The sequence below is a fragment of the Saccopteryx leptura genome, chromosome 3 (assembly GCF_036850995.1).
Source record: "Saccopteryx leptura isolate mSacLep1 chromosome 3, mSacLep1_pri_phased_curated, whole genome shotgun sequence".
Classification (NCBI taxonomy): domain Eukaryota; kingdom Metazoa; phylum Chordata; class Mammalia; order Chiroptera; family Emballonuridae; genus Saccopteryx; species Saccopteryx leptura.
The window spans coordinates 247,157,749-247,171,443 of NC_089505.1; the positions used below are offsets into that span (position 1 = coordinate 247,157,749).

A 13,695-nucleotide genomic window follows, 5' to 3' on the forward strand; every position below is an offset into this window, starting at 1 on the left:
CTCATCTGGTTTGGGCAAAGCTCACCAGCTTGGACCCAAGGTCGCTGGCTCGAGCAAGGGGTTACTCGGTCTGCTGAAGACCCACGGTCAAGGCACATATGAGAAAACAATCAATGAACAACTAAGGTGTCACAACGAAAATTGATGGTTGATGCTTCTCATCTCTCTCCATTTCCTGTCTGTCTGTCCCTATCTATCCCTCTCTCTGAATCTCTGTATCTCTAAAAAATAAAATTAAATAAAAAAAAAAAGCTTCTCTCAAGCCTTTGAAAGAGCAGTCCTCTCCTCTCTGTTGTTTCTCTAGGCTTACTGTGGCGGTTCACTATCTGACTACATGTCCCCAGTTACAGTTCTTTGTTATTCCCTAATAAACCCATTTTACTGGAGAAATATCTGGCTATTTGTTTAAGGTCAACAGTGTAGATTTTAATAACTTTTGGTGTAGATTATCATCACATAACTTTTAAAATCTACTCTAACTCTGAAATTATATTCTATCAGAATTTTGTCTGTTTTATGGGGGTTTTTTTCCAAAAAAATTGGCTTTTGTATTTATCCAGTTCTAAATTTGTTTTATTTTATTTTATTTATTCATTTTTAGAGAGGGAGAGAGAAAGACAAAGAGGGAGAGAGAGGAGAGAGAGACAGAGAGAGAGAGAAGGGAGGAGGAGCTGGAAGCATCAACTCCCATATGTGCCTTGACCAGGCAAGCCCAGGGTTTCAAACCGGCGACCTCAGCATTTCCAGGTCGACGCTTTATCCACTGCGTCACCACAGGTCAGGCTTAAATTTGTTTTAATTATTTTTTGCTTTTGTATGTATGTCTCCTAGCTCTTTAAATATTTTTCTTGGAATTATTTTATTTTTGTAACTTTTAAATGGCATTCTCAGTTAATATTGTAAATTCATGTTTGATATAAAAACATTTAAAGTTCTTATTATTAATATATAAATAGTGTATAATTGTAGTTTAGTTTCTGTCTTCATTACTTTGCATTTAAATTTTCAGTTGGTTGAGGCTTTTTATTTTTATATTGTTATCAATTTCTAATTTTATTATTTTGAGGTAAAAAAATATACCTTTTCAATTTCTATTTATTAAGGAATTTAGAACTATTTTCTCACTAACCTAATATATGAATTTGGGCTAGTGATGATATTTATCTAATATAAAGTCTTACATAGCTTTAAAATAAGTCATATTTTAGCATGACCAGGTGGTGGCGCAGTGGCTAGAGTGTCGACCTGGAACCCTGAGGACCCAGGCTTGAAAAACAGGTCAGGCCCTGGCCGGTTGGCTCAGTGGTAGAGCGTCAGCCTGGCGTGCGGAAGTCCCGGGTTGGATTCCCAGCCAGGGCACACAGGAGAAGCGCCCATCTGCTTCTCCACCCCTCCCCCTCTCCTTCTCTGTCTCTCTCTTCCCCTTCCGCAGCTGAGGCTCCATTGGAGCAAAAGATGGCCTGGGCACTGGGGATGGCACCTTGGCCTTTGCCCCAGGCGCTGGAGTGGCTCTGATTGCGACAGAGCGACACCCTGGATGGGCAGAGCGTCGCCCCCTGGTGGGCATGCCGGGTGGATCCCGGTCGGGTGCATGCGGGAGTCTGTCTGACTGCCTCCCTATTTCCAGCTTCAGAAAAATACAAAAAAAAAAAACAAAAACTGAGGTCACCGACTTGAGCACAAGCTCATCCAGCTTGAGTGTGGAATCATAAATATGACCCCATGGTCACTGGCTTGAGCCCAAGGTCTCTGACTTGAGCAAGGGTTCACTGGCTCAGCTGGAGCCCCCCCAATCAAGGCATGTATAAAAAAGCAATCAATCGCCTGGCATGTGGTGGTACAGTGAGTAAAGCATCGACCTGGAATGCTGAGGTTGCTGGTTTGAAACCTGGGCTTGCCTGGTCAAGGCAGATATGGGAGTTGATACTTTCTTCTCCTCCCCTCTTTTCTCTCTCTCTCTCACTCTCTCCTCTATAAAATGAATAAATAAAATCTTTTTAAAAAGAGAGAAAGCAATCAATAAACAACTAAGTGCCGCAATTACAAGTTGTGGCTTCTCATCTCGCTCCCTTCCTGTCTGTCTGCCCCTGTCTCTTTCTCTCAAAAAAATTTTTTGAGGCCCTGGCTGGTTGGCTCAGTGGTAGAGCGTCGGCCTGGCGTCCCGGGTTCAGTTCCTGGCCAGGGCACACAGGAGAAGCGCCCATCTGCTTCTCCACCCCTCCCCCTCTCCTTCCTCTCTGTCTCTCTCTTCCCCTCCCGCAGCCAAGGCTCCATTGGAGCAAAGTTGGCCCGGGCACTGAGGATGGCTCCATGGCCTCTGCCTCAGGCACTAGAATGGCTCTGGTTGCAACAGAGCAATGGCCCAGATGGGCTGAGCATCGCCCCCTGGTGGGCATGCCAGGTGGATCCCAGTCGGGCGCATGCTGGAGTCTGTCTGACTGCCTCCCCATTTCCAACTTCAGAGAAATACAAAAAAAAATTTTTTTTTGCCTGACCTGTGGTGGTGCAGTGGATAAAGCGTCAACCTGGAAAACTGAGGTCGCTGGTTCAAAACCCTGGACTTGCCTGGTCAAGGCACATATGGGTGTTGATGCTTCCTGCTCCTACCCCCTTCTCTCTCTCTCTCTCTCTCTCTCTCTCTCTCTCTCTCTCCTCTCTCAAATGAATAAATAAAATCTTAAAAAAAATTTTTTAATGAGTCATATTTTAAAATTTGTCTTCTTTATCTTCATTTATTATCTCTGAACTGCTAAAGACTGAAGAGTTGCCTGACCATGTGGTGGCGCAGTTTGTAGAGCATTGGCCTGGGACACTGAGGACCCAAGTTTGAAACCCCAAGGTCGCTGGCTTGAGCGCTGGCTCATCTGGCTTGAGTGCAAACTCACCGGCTTGAGCGCTGGCTCATCTGGCTTGAGTGCAAACTCACCAGCTTGAGCGCTGGGTCTCTGGCTTGAGCATGGGATCATAGACATGACCCCATAGTAGCTGGCTTGAAGCTCAAGGTTGCTGACTTGAGCCCAAGGTCGCTGGTTTGAGCAAGGGGTCATTAGCTCTACTGGAGCCCCCTGGTCAAGGCACATATGAGAAAGCAGTCAATAACAACTAAGGTGCCACAACTATGAGTTTATGCTTCTCATTTCTCTACTTTCCTGTCTCTCTTTTGCGCTAAAAAAAAAAAAAAAAAAGACTGAAGAGTCGTGATACAATTTCCTATTACAATTCTTTTCCTCAGAATGTCTTCTATTTCTACGAGTTTAAGTATTGTAATGCAGTATTTTTGACACATCAGAGTTATTGACAGATGTTGTATCTACCTTAAACAAAGTCCAATATTTCTCCAGCAAAATAAGTTTATTTGGGAACAATAAAGAATTGCAGTTTAGGATATGCAGCCTAATGGCAAATCTTGTGCAAGTCCAGGGAACAAAGGTGAGGAACTGTTTTTTTATAGAGGAAAGGGGGCTGTTTATTTTTTTTTTTTTTTCTGAAGCTGGAAACGGGGAGAGACAGTCAGACAGATTCCTGCATGCGCCCGACCAGGATCCACCGGGCACGCCCACCAGGGGCGAGGCTCTGCCCACCAGGGGGCAATGCTCTGCCTCTGCCTCTCCGGGCATCGCTCTGCCGCGACTAGAGCCACTCTAGCGCCTGGGGCAGAGGCCAAGGAGCCATCCCCAGCGCCCAGGCCATCTTTGCTCCAATGGAGCCTTGGCTGCGGAAGGGGAAGAGAGAGACAGAGAGGAAGGAGGGGGGGTGGAGAAGAAAATGGGCGCTTCTCCTATGTGCCCTGGCCGGGAATCGAACCTGGGTCCCCCGCACGCCAGGCCGACGCTCTACCGCTGAGCCAACCGGCCAGGGCTATTTTTTTTTATGAATAAATTTTTATTAATTTTAATGGGGTGACATCAATAAATCAGGGTACATATATTCAAAGGAAACATGTCCAGGTTATCTTGTCATTCAATTATGTTGCATACCCATCACCCAAAGTCAGATTGTCCTCCGTCACCTTCTATCTAGTTTTCTTTGTGACCCTCCCCCTCCCCCTCCCTGAAAGGGGGCTGTTTAAAGGGGATTGTTGTAAACAATGAGGAATGTAAACATTGGAGGAAAGAGGGAGTTTGAAGTGTAGTGACTTTTCATTGGCTGAGTAGTTGCCATGTGAGACAATTCTTCCTTCTTTAGTGGAGTAGAAACACATCTTCATGAGGAGATGGAAAGTATTCTTGTCCTGTTTGGGGTAACTGTCAATGAGTGGTAGAGATCTGAGAGCTCCCCGCTTAGGCTCTTCCAAGTCTAATTTAAATGAGGTTTCTGTTTATTGATCTTCACATTGTCAATGTAAATTATATATGGTACTTGTCTTAGTCCATGGAAGCTGCTATACAGAATATCATAAACTAGGTGACTTTTTTTTTTCTTTTTTTAGTTAGAGAGAAAGACAGGAAAGGAGAGATGAAAAATCATAGTTGTAGCACCTTAGTTGTTCGTTGATTGCTTTCTCAATGTGTCTTGACGTAGGGGTGGGGGATTCCAGCCAAGCCAGTGACCTTGGGGTCATGTCTATGATCCCATGCTCAGGCCAGCAACCCTATGCTCAAGCTGATGAACCTTACTCAAACCAGAGGAGCCCGCACTCAAGTTGGCGACCACAAGGTTTCGAACCTGGGACCTCTGCATCCCAGTCCTATGCTTTATCCATTGCACCACTGCCTGGTCAGGCTAAATCAGGCATGGCCAACAGTTTTTGCCCCCAGGCCAGATTAGAAAGGAAACTTTTTTCACGGGCTGGATGAAATATTAAAATAAAAAAATGTTGCCTGGGCCCTGGCCGGTTGGCTCAGTGGTAGAGCGTCGGCCTGGCGTGCAGAAGTCCCGGGTTTGATTCCCAGCCAGGGCACACAGGAGAAGCGCCCATCTGCTTCTCCACTCCTCCCCCTCTCCTTCCTCTCTGTCTCTCTCTTCCCCTCCCGCAGCCAAGGCTGCACTGGAGCAAAGATGGCCTGGGCGTTAGGGATGGCTCCTTGGCCTCTGCCCCAGGCGCTAGAGTGGCTCTGGTCGCAACAGAGCGACCCCCCGGAGGGGCAGAGCGTCGCCCCCTGGTGGGCGTGCCAGGTGGATCCTGGTCGGGAGCATGCGGGAGTCTGTCTGTCTCTCCCCGTTTCCAGCTTCAGAAAAATACAGAAAAAAGAGAAACAAAAAAAATGTTGCCTGACCTGTGGTGGCGCAGTGGATAAAGTGTCGACCTGGGAACGCTGAGGTCGCTGGTTCAAAACCCTGGGCTTGCCTGGCCAAGGCACATATGAGAGTTGATGCTTTCTGCTCCTCTCCCTTCTCTCTCTCTCTCTTTTACTCTCTTTCTCTCTCTGTGTCTCTCTAAAAAGAACTGAATAAAGTTAAAAATAAAATTAAAAAATGTTAAATACAAAAACGATTTAAGTAAACAAAATTTTATTATGTAATTTGTTTATGAATAAATGTGAGTGAAAAAATTTTAATATACAATATTATTTTAATAAAATATAATTACATACCGTATAAATATCCAAACTGTATCACAATCAATCAAAACAATATTCAATTAATAGAATGAGCTTGAAGAGGTTATATCATAAATAAAACAATTATTTCGTTTTACAAACAGCCTGGACACGTTTTCAGTTATCAACTGCAGCTATTGTGTATGCTACAATGCCACTTGATTCAGCACATTTGACCACAAAAATAATGAATTGTTTGACCTTGGATGTGCACTTGCAAACTCCGCCTAAAAGAATGTGGGTTTCACATAGCCGCTAAACGTCAAACAGTACATATCGAGTACAGACAAGTACAAAAGTTGTAAATTTTTATAATGGAATTTTTTTTTTTTTTTTTTTTTTTTTTTTCATTTTTCTGAAGCTGGAAACGGGGAGAGACAGTCAGACAGACTCCCGCATGCGCCCGACCGGGATCCACCCGGCACGCCCACCAGGGGCGACGCTCTGCCCACCAGGGGGCGATGCTCTGCCCATCCTGGGCGTCGCCATATTGCGACCAGAGCCACTCTAGCGCCTGAGGCGGAGGCCACAGAGCCATCCCCAGCGCCCGGGCCATCTTTGCTCCAATGGAGCCTCGGCTGCGGGAGGGGAAGAGAGAGACAGAGAGGAAAGCGCGGCGGAGGGGTGGAGAAGCAAATGGGCGCTTCTCCTATGTGCCCTGGCCGGGAATCGAACCCGGGTCCTCCGCACGCTAGGCCGACGCTCTACCGCTGAGCCAACCGGCCAGGGCGGAATTTTTTTAAAAAATAAAGAAGTATCATAAATCCATTTGACCAATTATTGAAAGTTAACCCTAGATTATTCACACGCGGAATTCTTTTCCACGTATCACTATCTTCTTAAATATCTTGATTTCCAATAATCAAAGATGCTTCTGCTTCTGAGTAGCTGAGATTTTAAAGTAGTGGAGAATATTAAAAATCTAATCGCATGCTGGGCCCTAGCCGGTTGGCTCAGCGGTAGAGCGTCGGCCTGGCGTGCAGGAGTCCCGGGTTCGATTCCCGGCTAGGGCACACAGGAGAAGTGCCCATCTGCTTCTCCACCCCTCCCCCTCTCCTTCCTCTCTGTTCTCTCTTCCCCTCCTGCAGCCGAGGCTCCATTGGAGCAAAGATGACCCGGGCTCTGGGGATGGCTCTGTGGCCTCTGCCTCAGGCGCTAGAATGGCTCTGGATGCAACAGAGCGATGCCCCAGAGGGGCAGAACATCGCCCCTGGTGGGCATGCCTGGTGGATCCCGGTCAGGCGCATGCGAGAGTCTGTCTGACTGCCTCCCCGTTTCCAGCTTCAGCTTCGGAAAAATGAAAAAAAAAAAAAAAAGTCGCGGGCTGCATGATCTCATTACAGGGGCCGGATCCGGCTCGCAGGCTGTATGTTGGCTATGCCTGGGCTAAACTGTGTTTCTTACAAACAAGAGCAAAATATTTATCTTAGTTTGGGAGGCTGGGAAGTCCAAGATCAAGGCATTGGCTAATTCAATGTTTGGTGAGGGCTGACTTCCTAATTCATAGATGGCAATCTCACATGGACAGAAAGGGTGGAGAGTCTCTTTTTGTGACAGAGACAGACAGAGAGAGAGAAGGACAGACACACAGGAAGAGAGATGAGAAGCATCAATTCTTTGTTATGACACACCTTAGTTGTTCACTGATTGCTTTCTCATATGTGCCTTGACTGGGGGGCTACAGCAGAGCAAGTGACCCTTTGCTCAAGCCAGTAACCTCGGGGTTTCGAACCTGGGTCCTCTGTCCCAGTCCGATGCTCTATCCACTGTACTACCGCCTGGTCAGACAGGTGAAGGGTCTCTTATAAGAGCATTCATTCTTCAGGGCTCCACCCTTATGACCTAAGCACCTCTCAAAGGGCCCACCTCCAGATACCATCACAATAGGGGTTAGCTTTTCCATTTATGAATTTTGGAAGCATACATTCAGTCTATAGCAATACTTTATCAGTATAAAAATAAATTTTGTCCTTAAATTTCTTTGTCCATTATTACAATAGTGACACCAGCTTTCTTTTTTCAGTTTTCTGTTTGCCATCCTTTTACTTTTAACTTTTTTGTGACACTTTGTTTTGGTTGAATCTCTTTTTTTTTTGTGTGTGTGTGTGTGTGTGTGTGTGTGTGTGTGTGTGTATTTTTCTGAAGCTGGAAACGGGGAGAGACAGTAAGACAGACTCCCGCATGCGCCTGACCAGGATCCACCCGGCACGCCCACCAGGGGCGACACTCTGCCCACGAGGGGGCGATGCTCTGCCCCTCCGGGGCATTGCTCTGCCGTGACCAGAGCCACTCTAGTGCCTGGGGCAGACGCCAAGGAGCCATCCCCAGCACCCGGGCCATCTTTGCTCCAATGGAGCCTTGGCTGCGGGAGGGGAAGAGAGAGACAGAGAGGAAGGAGGGGGTGGGGGTGGAGAAGCAAATGGGCGCCTCTCCTATGTGCCCTGGCCGGGAATCGAACCTGGGTCCCCCGCACGCCAGGCCGATGCTTTACCGCTGAGCCAACTGGCCAGGGCCCTGGTTGAATCTCTTATTAACATTGTATCATATATCCTGACCAGGTGATGGCGTAGTGGATAAAGCATCGGACTAGGATGCGGAGGACCCAGGTTTGAGACCCCAAGGTTGCCAGCTTGAGCGCGGGCTCGTCTGGTTTGAGCAAAGCTCACCAGCTTGGACCCAAGGTCGCTGGCTCAAGTAAGGAGTTACGGCCCTGGCCGGTTAGCTCAGTGGCAGAGCGTCGGCCTGGCGTGCAGGAGTCTCGGGTTCGATTCCCAGCCAGGGCACACAGGAGAAGCGCCCATTTGCTTCTCCACCCCTCCCCTTCTCCTTCTTCTCTGTCTCTCTCTTCCCCTCCCGCAGCCAAGGCTCCACTGGAGCAAAGTTGGCCCGGGCGCTGAGGATGGCTCTGTGCCCTCTGCCTCAGGCGCTAGAATGGCTCTGATTGCGGCAGAGTGACGCCCCGGATGGGCAGAGCATCACCCCTTGGTGGGCGTGCCGGGTGGATCCCGGTCGGGCACATGCGGGAGTCTGTCTGACTGCCTCCCCGTTTCCAACTTAAGAAAAATGCAAAAAAAAAAAAGGGGGTTACTCGGTCTGCTGAAGGCCCACAGGCACATGTGAGAAAGCAATCAATGAACAACTAAAATGTCGCAATGAAAAACTAATAATGCCCTGGCCGGTTGGCTCAGCGGTGGAGCGTCGGCCTAGCGTGCGGAGGACCCGGGTTCGATTCCCGGCCAGGGCACATGGGAGAAGCGCCCATTTGCTTCTCCACCCCTCCGCCACGCTTTCCTCTCTGTCTCTCTCTTCCCCTCCCGCAGCCAAGGCTCCATTGGAGCAGAGATGGCCCGGGCGCTGGGCATGGCTCTGTGGCCTCTGCCTCAGGAGCTAGAGTGGCTCTGGTCGCAATATGGCGACGCCCAGGATGGGCAGAGCATCGCCCCCTGAAGGGCAGAGCGTCGCCCCATGGTGGGCGTGCCGGGTGGATCCCGGTCGGGCGCATGCGGGAGTCTGTCTGACTGTCTCTCCCCGTTTCCAGCTTCAGAAAAGTGAAAAAAAAAAAAAAAAAAAAAAAAAAAAAAAAACTAATAATTGATGCTTCTCATCTCTCTCCGTTCCTGCCTATCCCTCTCTCTGACTCACTCTCTGTCTCTGTAAAAAAAATTTTTTTTAATTGTATAGTTGAGTTAATTTTAATAATTTATCCTATTTATTATAATTGATATAATTGGTCTTCTGTCTTGTTTTGCTTTGTGGTTTGCAAAATGGACTGTGTTTTTTGTTCTTGTTTCCATAGTTTTGAAGGTGTTACTATATTCTTAAATTTTGCTGGAATTTTTATATTTCTCATAAGCATTCTTTAACCTACGGTTTTTGTTGTTGTTTTTTGGTTTTGTTTTAGAGAAACAGACAGGAAGGGAGAGAGATGAGAAGAATCAACTCATAGTTGCAGCACTTTAGTTTTTCATTATTGCTTCTCATACGTGCCTTGACTGGGGGGCTTCAGCTGAGCCAGTGACCCCTTGCTCAAGCCAGCAACCTTGGGCTTCAAGCCAGCTACCATGGGGTCATGTCTATGATCTCATGCTCAAGCTGGATGAGTGCACACTCAGGCTGGGGACCTTGGGTTTTCAAGCCTGGGATTTCAGTGTCCCAGATCAACAATCTATCCACTGCACCACCACTGGTTAGGCCCTAAGTTTTTCATGTTTAAATATTTGATCCTCTGAAATTTATTTTGATGTAAAATATAGAATGAGATTCTTCCCCCTTTTATTTTCTTGTTGATAGTTATCTGCTTGATGCGATAGTTATCTGCATGATTAAGGTGACCAACTTTTACAATGAAAAGGAGGACAAAAATAAATGGAAGAAAACAATATCGTAAATAAAAGAAACATTTTATTTATTGCAACAATAATACACTATAATATAAATGCATAATAAAACATTTGTAATATTTTATATTATAATTATGCTTACATGCCTATTAATTTTTAACAATTTTAATAATTGTAAGAAAAAATACTCATTTAAATACAAATATGTCACATCACACGCAATGGATCCACTCTGCATCGATCGAATACGGACATTTACAGATTAGTCTTCCAATATCAAAAAGGAGGACATGTAGGAGGACACTCTTTGAGGGAGGACAGAACTTACAAAAGAAAGACTGTCCTCCTTAAAGGAGTACGATTGGTCACCTTATACATGATGCATACCACTTATTATAAGAAACACTTACCTGTATTTCTTTTACTAATTAAAAATGCTGCCTTTACCTTATACTAAATTTCTATTTCTATTCTATTTGTGTCCATTTCGGATCTTTCTGTTTTGTTCTTTTAGTCTTATCTTAATATGTGCCAGTACCACACTCTTTTGATTATTATTTTTTTAAGATTTTATTTATTGGTTTTACAGAGGGGAGAGTGGCAAGAAACTGTAGAGACCCTGAACAGGAACATAGAACAGGGACACAGTTCAGTGCAAAAGCCACAGTGTTATCACTGACAGACGTACAGAACACAATACACTAGGGATAGAATTAGCAATTCTGATTAATCAGTAGATGGGTAGATATCCCAGAAGTGAGCTACTTCCCCTGCTCTTTTGTCCACTCTAAAGAAGTTCCCCTTCCTGACTTCCTCACTCTTGTCTCTGCTTCTATTTGTATACATCAATAAATACCCATAGGGACTGGGGGTCAGAACTGTTCTCATGAAACCTGTACAAGGGACTGTGAGGTGGTCTCCCTAGGTCCCTTGGTGCACTTCATCTGGTCTCCAAGTATTGTCTCCACAAAAAGAAACATTGACTCATAGCTGCTTCACTTTAGTTGCTCTTAGCTTGCTTGTCATATGTGCCTTGACTGGGTAAGCCCAGGGCTTCAAACCAGTGACCTCAGCATCCCAGGTCAATGTTCCATCCACTGTGCCACCATATTCTTTCGGTAATTAAGGATTTGTAATATAGAACCACATAGATTTTAATTCTATTTATTTGTTTTATTTTTTTAAAGATTTTATTTATTTATTTATTTTGGAGAGAGGAGAGAGAGAGGGTTGGGGGGAGGAAGGAATGGGAAGCACCAACTTGCAGTTGCTTCTTGTATGTGCCTTGACTAGGCAAGCGGGGAGTTTGAACCAGAGACTTCAGCATTCCAGGTCAAGCCTTCTCACTGCGCCACCACAGGTCAGGCTTTTCTGGTTTCCTTGAAACAACTGTTTCTTACTAGTCTCACTTTTAATTTCATCCAGCTGTTCTGTCCTCTCAGTCTGGCTCTCCTTATGATTCTTTTGGCCCTATTTTCATAAAGCCTGGGTCTTATTTTATTCAAGAATGCCAGACAGTTCCCTGAAATTTATTTTGGATAGATAAAGCAGTAATTGCTTTTACCTTCTTTTGGTTCCTGTGGTTGTTTTTCTCCCCCCACCCCCCCATACAGGGTTTGTTTGTTTTATTTATTTTTTCTTTTTTATTCCTGAACAGAGTAAGATCTGTCCAGACTCAAATTTTGGAATTGTACTAATCAGTGTTCCTTTCTTGTTCTTTTTTTGTCTTCAGGCAACACTTCCCCAGATCAAAAGGAGCCAACCCCTTTCATCATCGAGTGGATCCCAGATATCCTTCCTCAATCTAAGATTGGTGAGCTGCGGATCAAGTTTGAGTATGGTCACCACCGGAATGGGCATGTGGCAGAGTACCAAGACCAGCGCCCCTCCCTTGGCCAGCCCTTGGAACTGGCCCCTCTGACCACCATCACTTTCCCTTGAGGCAAAACAAGAGTAGTTTAATGCTAAATTTGCACATCACCACCCCTTGACAACTTTAAATACCAGTTAGATACTTAAATGGCCCTGTTCCTTAGTGAACTGCTTTTGCTAAAATGGAGTTTCTTTTTTTATTTTTTTTTAAGATTTTATTTACTCATTTTTAGAGAGAGGAGTCAGAGAGAAAGGTGAGGGAGAGGGGCAGGAAACAACTTGTCATTGCCTTGACCGCGTAAGCACAAGGCCTCGAACCAGCGACCTCAGCTTTCCAGGTTGATGATGCTTTATCCACTGCACTACCACAGGTCAAGCTAAAATGCAGTTTCTTAATGAATTCAAGTGAATTCTGTTGGAGAAAAACTCTTCTTGTAAATAGCCTTTTTGGTGCTGATGTGTATAGTCTTCATTATAAATGAGGTGGTATATCTGACTAGAGCTTTTAAAGGAACAAAAGAAAACCAGCTCATTTTCCTTCTTAAAGGATTCACCTTTAGAGTTTGTCTCAATCTTTGAAGTAATTAGCAAAACTCCACCTTACACTAACAACATTGGAAAGTTAATACCCTGGTTAAGAATAATGTTCCCTGGCCGGTTGGCTCAGCGGTAGAGCGTCGGCCTAGCGTGCAGAGGACCCGGGTTCGATTCCCGGCCAGGGCACACAGGAGAAGCGCCCATTTGCTTCTCCAACCCTCTGCCGCGCTTTCCTCTCTGTCTCTCTCTTCCCCTCCCGCAGCCAAGGCTCCATTGGAGCAAAGATGATCCGGGCGCTGGGGATGGCTCTGTGGCCTCTGCCTCAGGCGCTAGAGTGGCTCTGGTCGCAACATGGTGACGCCCAGGATGGGCAGAGCATCGCCCCCTGGTGGGCAGAGCATCGCCCCTGGTGGGCGTGCCGGGTGGATCCTGGTCAGGCGCATGCGGGAGTCTGCCTGACTGTCTCTCCGTTTCCAGCTTGAGAAAAATGAAAAAAAAAAAAAAGAATAATGTTAAGGGCAATCCTAGCAGAGTTCCCTTTTATTCTGTTATCAAATAAAACACAGTGTCATTAGTTTTTCTAAATTATATTTCATGTTGGCCTGATTATAAAATTATGAACCTTTGGTGGGGGGGATTTAGGTGATAGGGAAATAGGAAAAAGAGGTCCAGGTGTGAAGGGAATATTGACAAGTCAAACTAATGCTTGTGATTGCTTTTTCACTTGATATTTATTTCCTTCTTTAAAAAGTTTAACCTTTTGCCTGACCAGGCAGTAGCGCAGTGGATAGAGCGTCGGACTGGAATGCGGAGGACCCAGGTTCGAGTCCCCGAGGTTGCCAGCTTGAGCACAAGCTCATCTGGCTTGAGCAAAAAAAGCTCACCTGCTTGGACCCAAGGTCGCTGGCTCGAGCAAGGGGTTACTTGGTCTGCTGAAGACCCGCGGTCAAGGCACATATGAGAAAGCAATCAATGAGCTAGGGTGTCGCAACGAAAAACTGATGATTGATACTTCTCATCTCTCTCCGTTCCTGACTGTCCCTATCTATCCCTCTCTCTGACTCTCTGTCTCTGAATAAAAAATAATAAAAATTTTTAAAAATTAAAAAAAAGTTTAATCTTTTAAGTAGGTAAAATTCAGTTCCTACTTCTGGGTTCATTGACTAGAATGGAGATAGGAAAGACAAAGAAGTGGAAGCCTATTTTCAAGGAGAAAAGGAAATGAACACTTCCTATATGCCAATAGGTGCCAGGTTCTTTTATTTGCATTCCTACTTTTTCCCCCTCATGCATTTGTGTGAGAGAGAAAGACAGGAAAGGAGAAAGATGAGAAGCATCAACTTGTAGTTGTGGCGCTTTTAGTTGTTCATGGATTGCTTCTTATATAGCCTTAACCAGGAGACTCC

The 13,695-nt window shown here is 45.7% G+C and overlaps 1 protein-coding gene across 2 annotated transcripts in view; it reads left to right on the forward strand.

Annotated features, from left to right (window-relative positions):
- Nucleotides 1-12,666, forward strand: part of C3H2orf42 (chromosome 3 C2orf42 homolog) — a 41,228-nt gene extending 28,562 nt beyond the window's left edge. The window contains exon 9 of one of the 2 annotated variants that reach the window (XM_066378077.1): nt 11,613-12,666. In XM_066378077.1, the coding sequence (XP_066234174.1) occupies nt 11,613-11,801 (189 nt within the window). In that variant the 3' untranslated portion in view covers nt 11,802-12,666. The remainder of the gene's footprint in view (nt 1-11,612) is intronic. The other variant, XM_066378076.1, reaches the window with a different exon arrangement.
- The last annotated feature ends 1,029 nt before the right edge of the window (nt 12,667-13,695 follow it).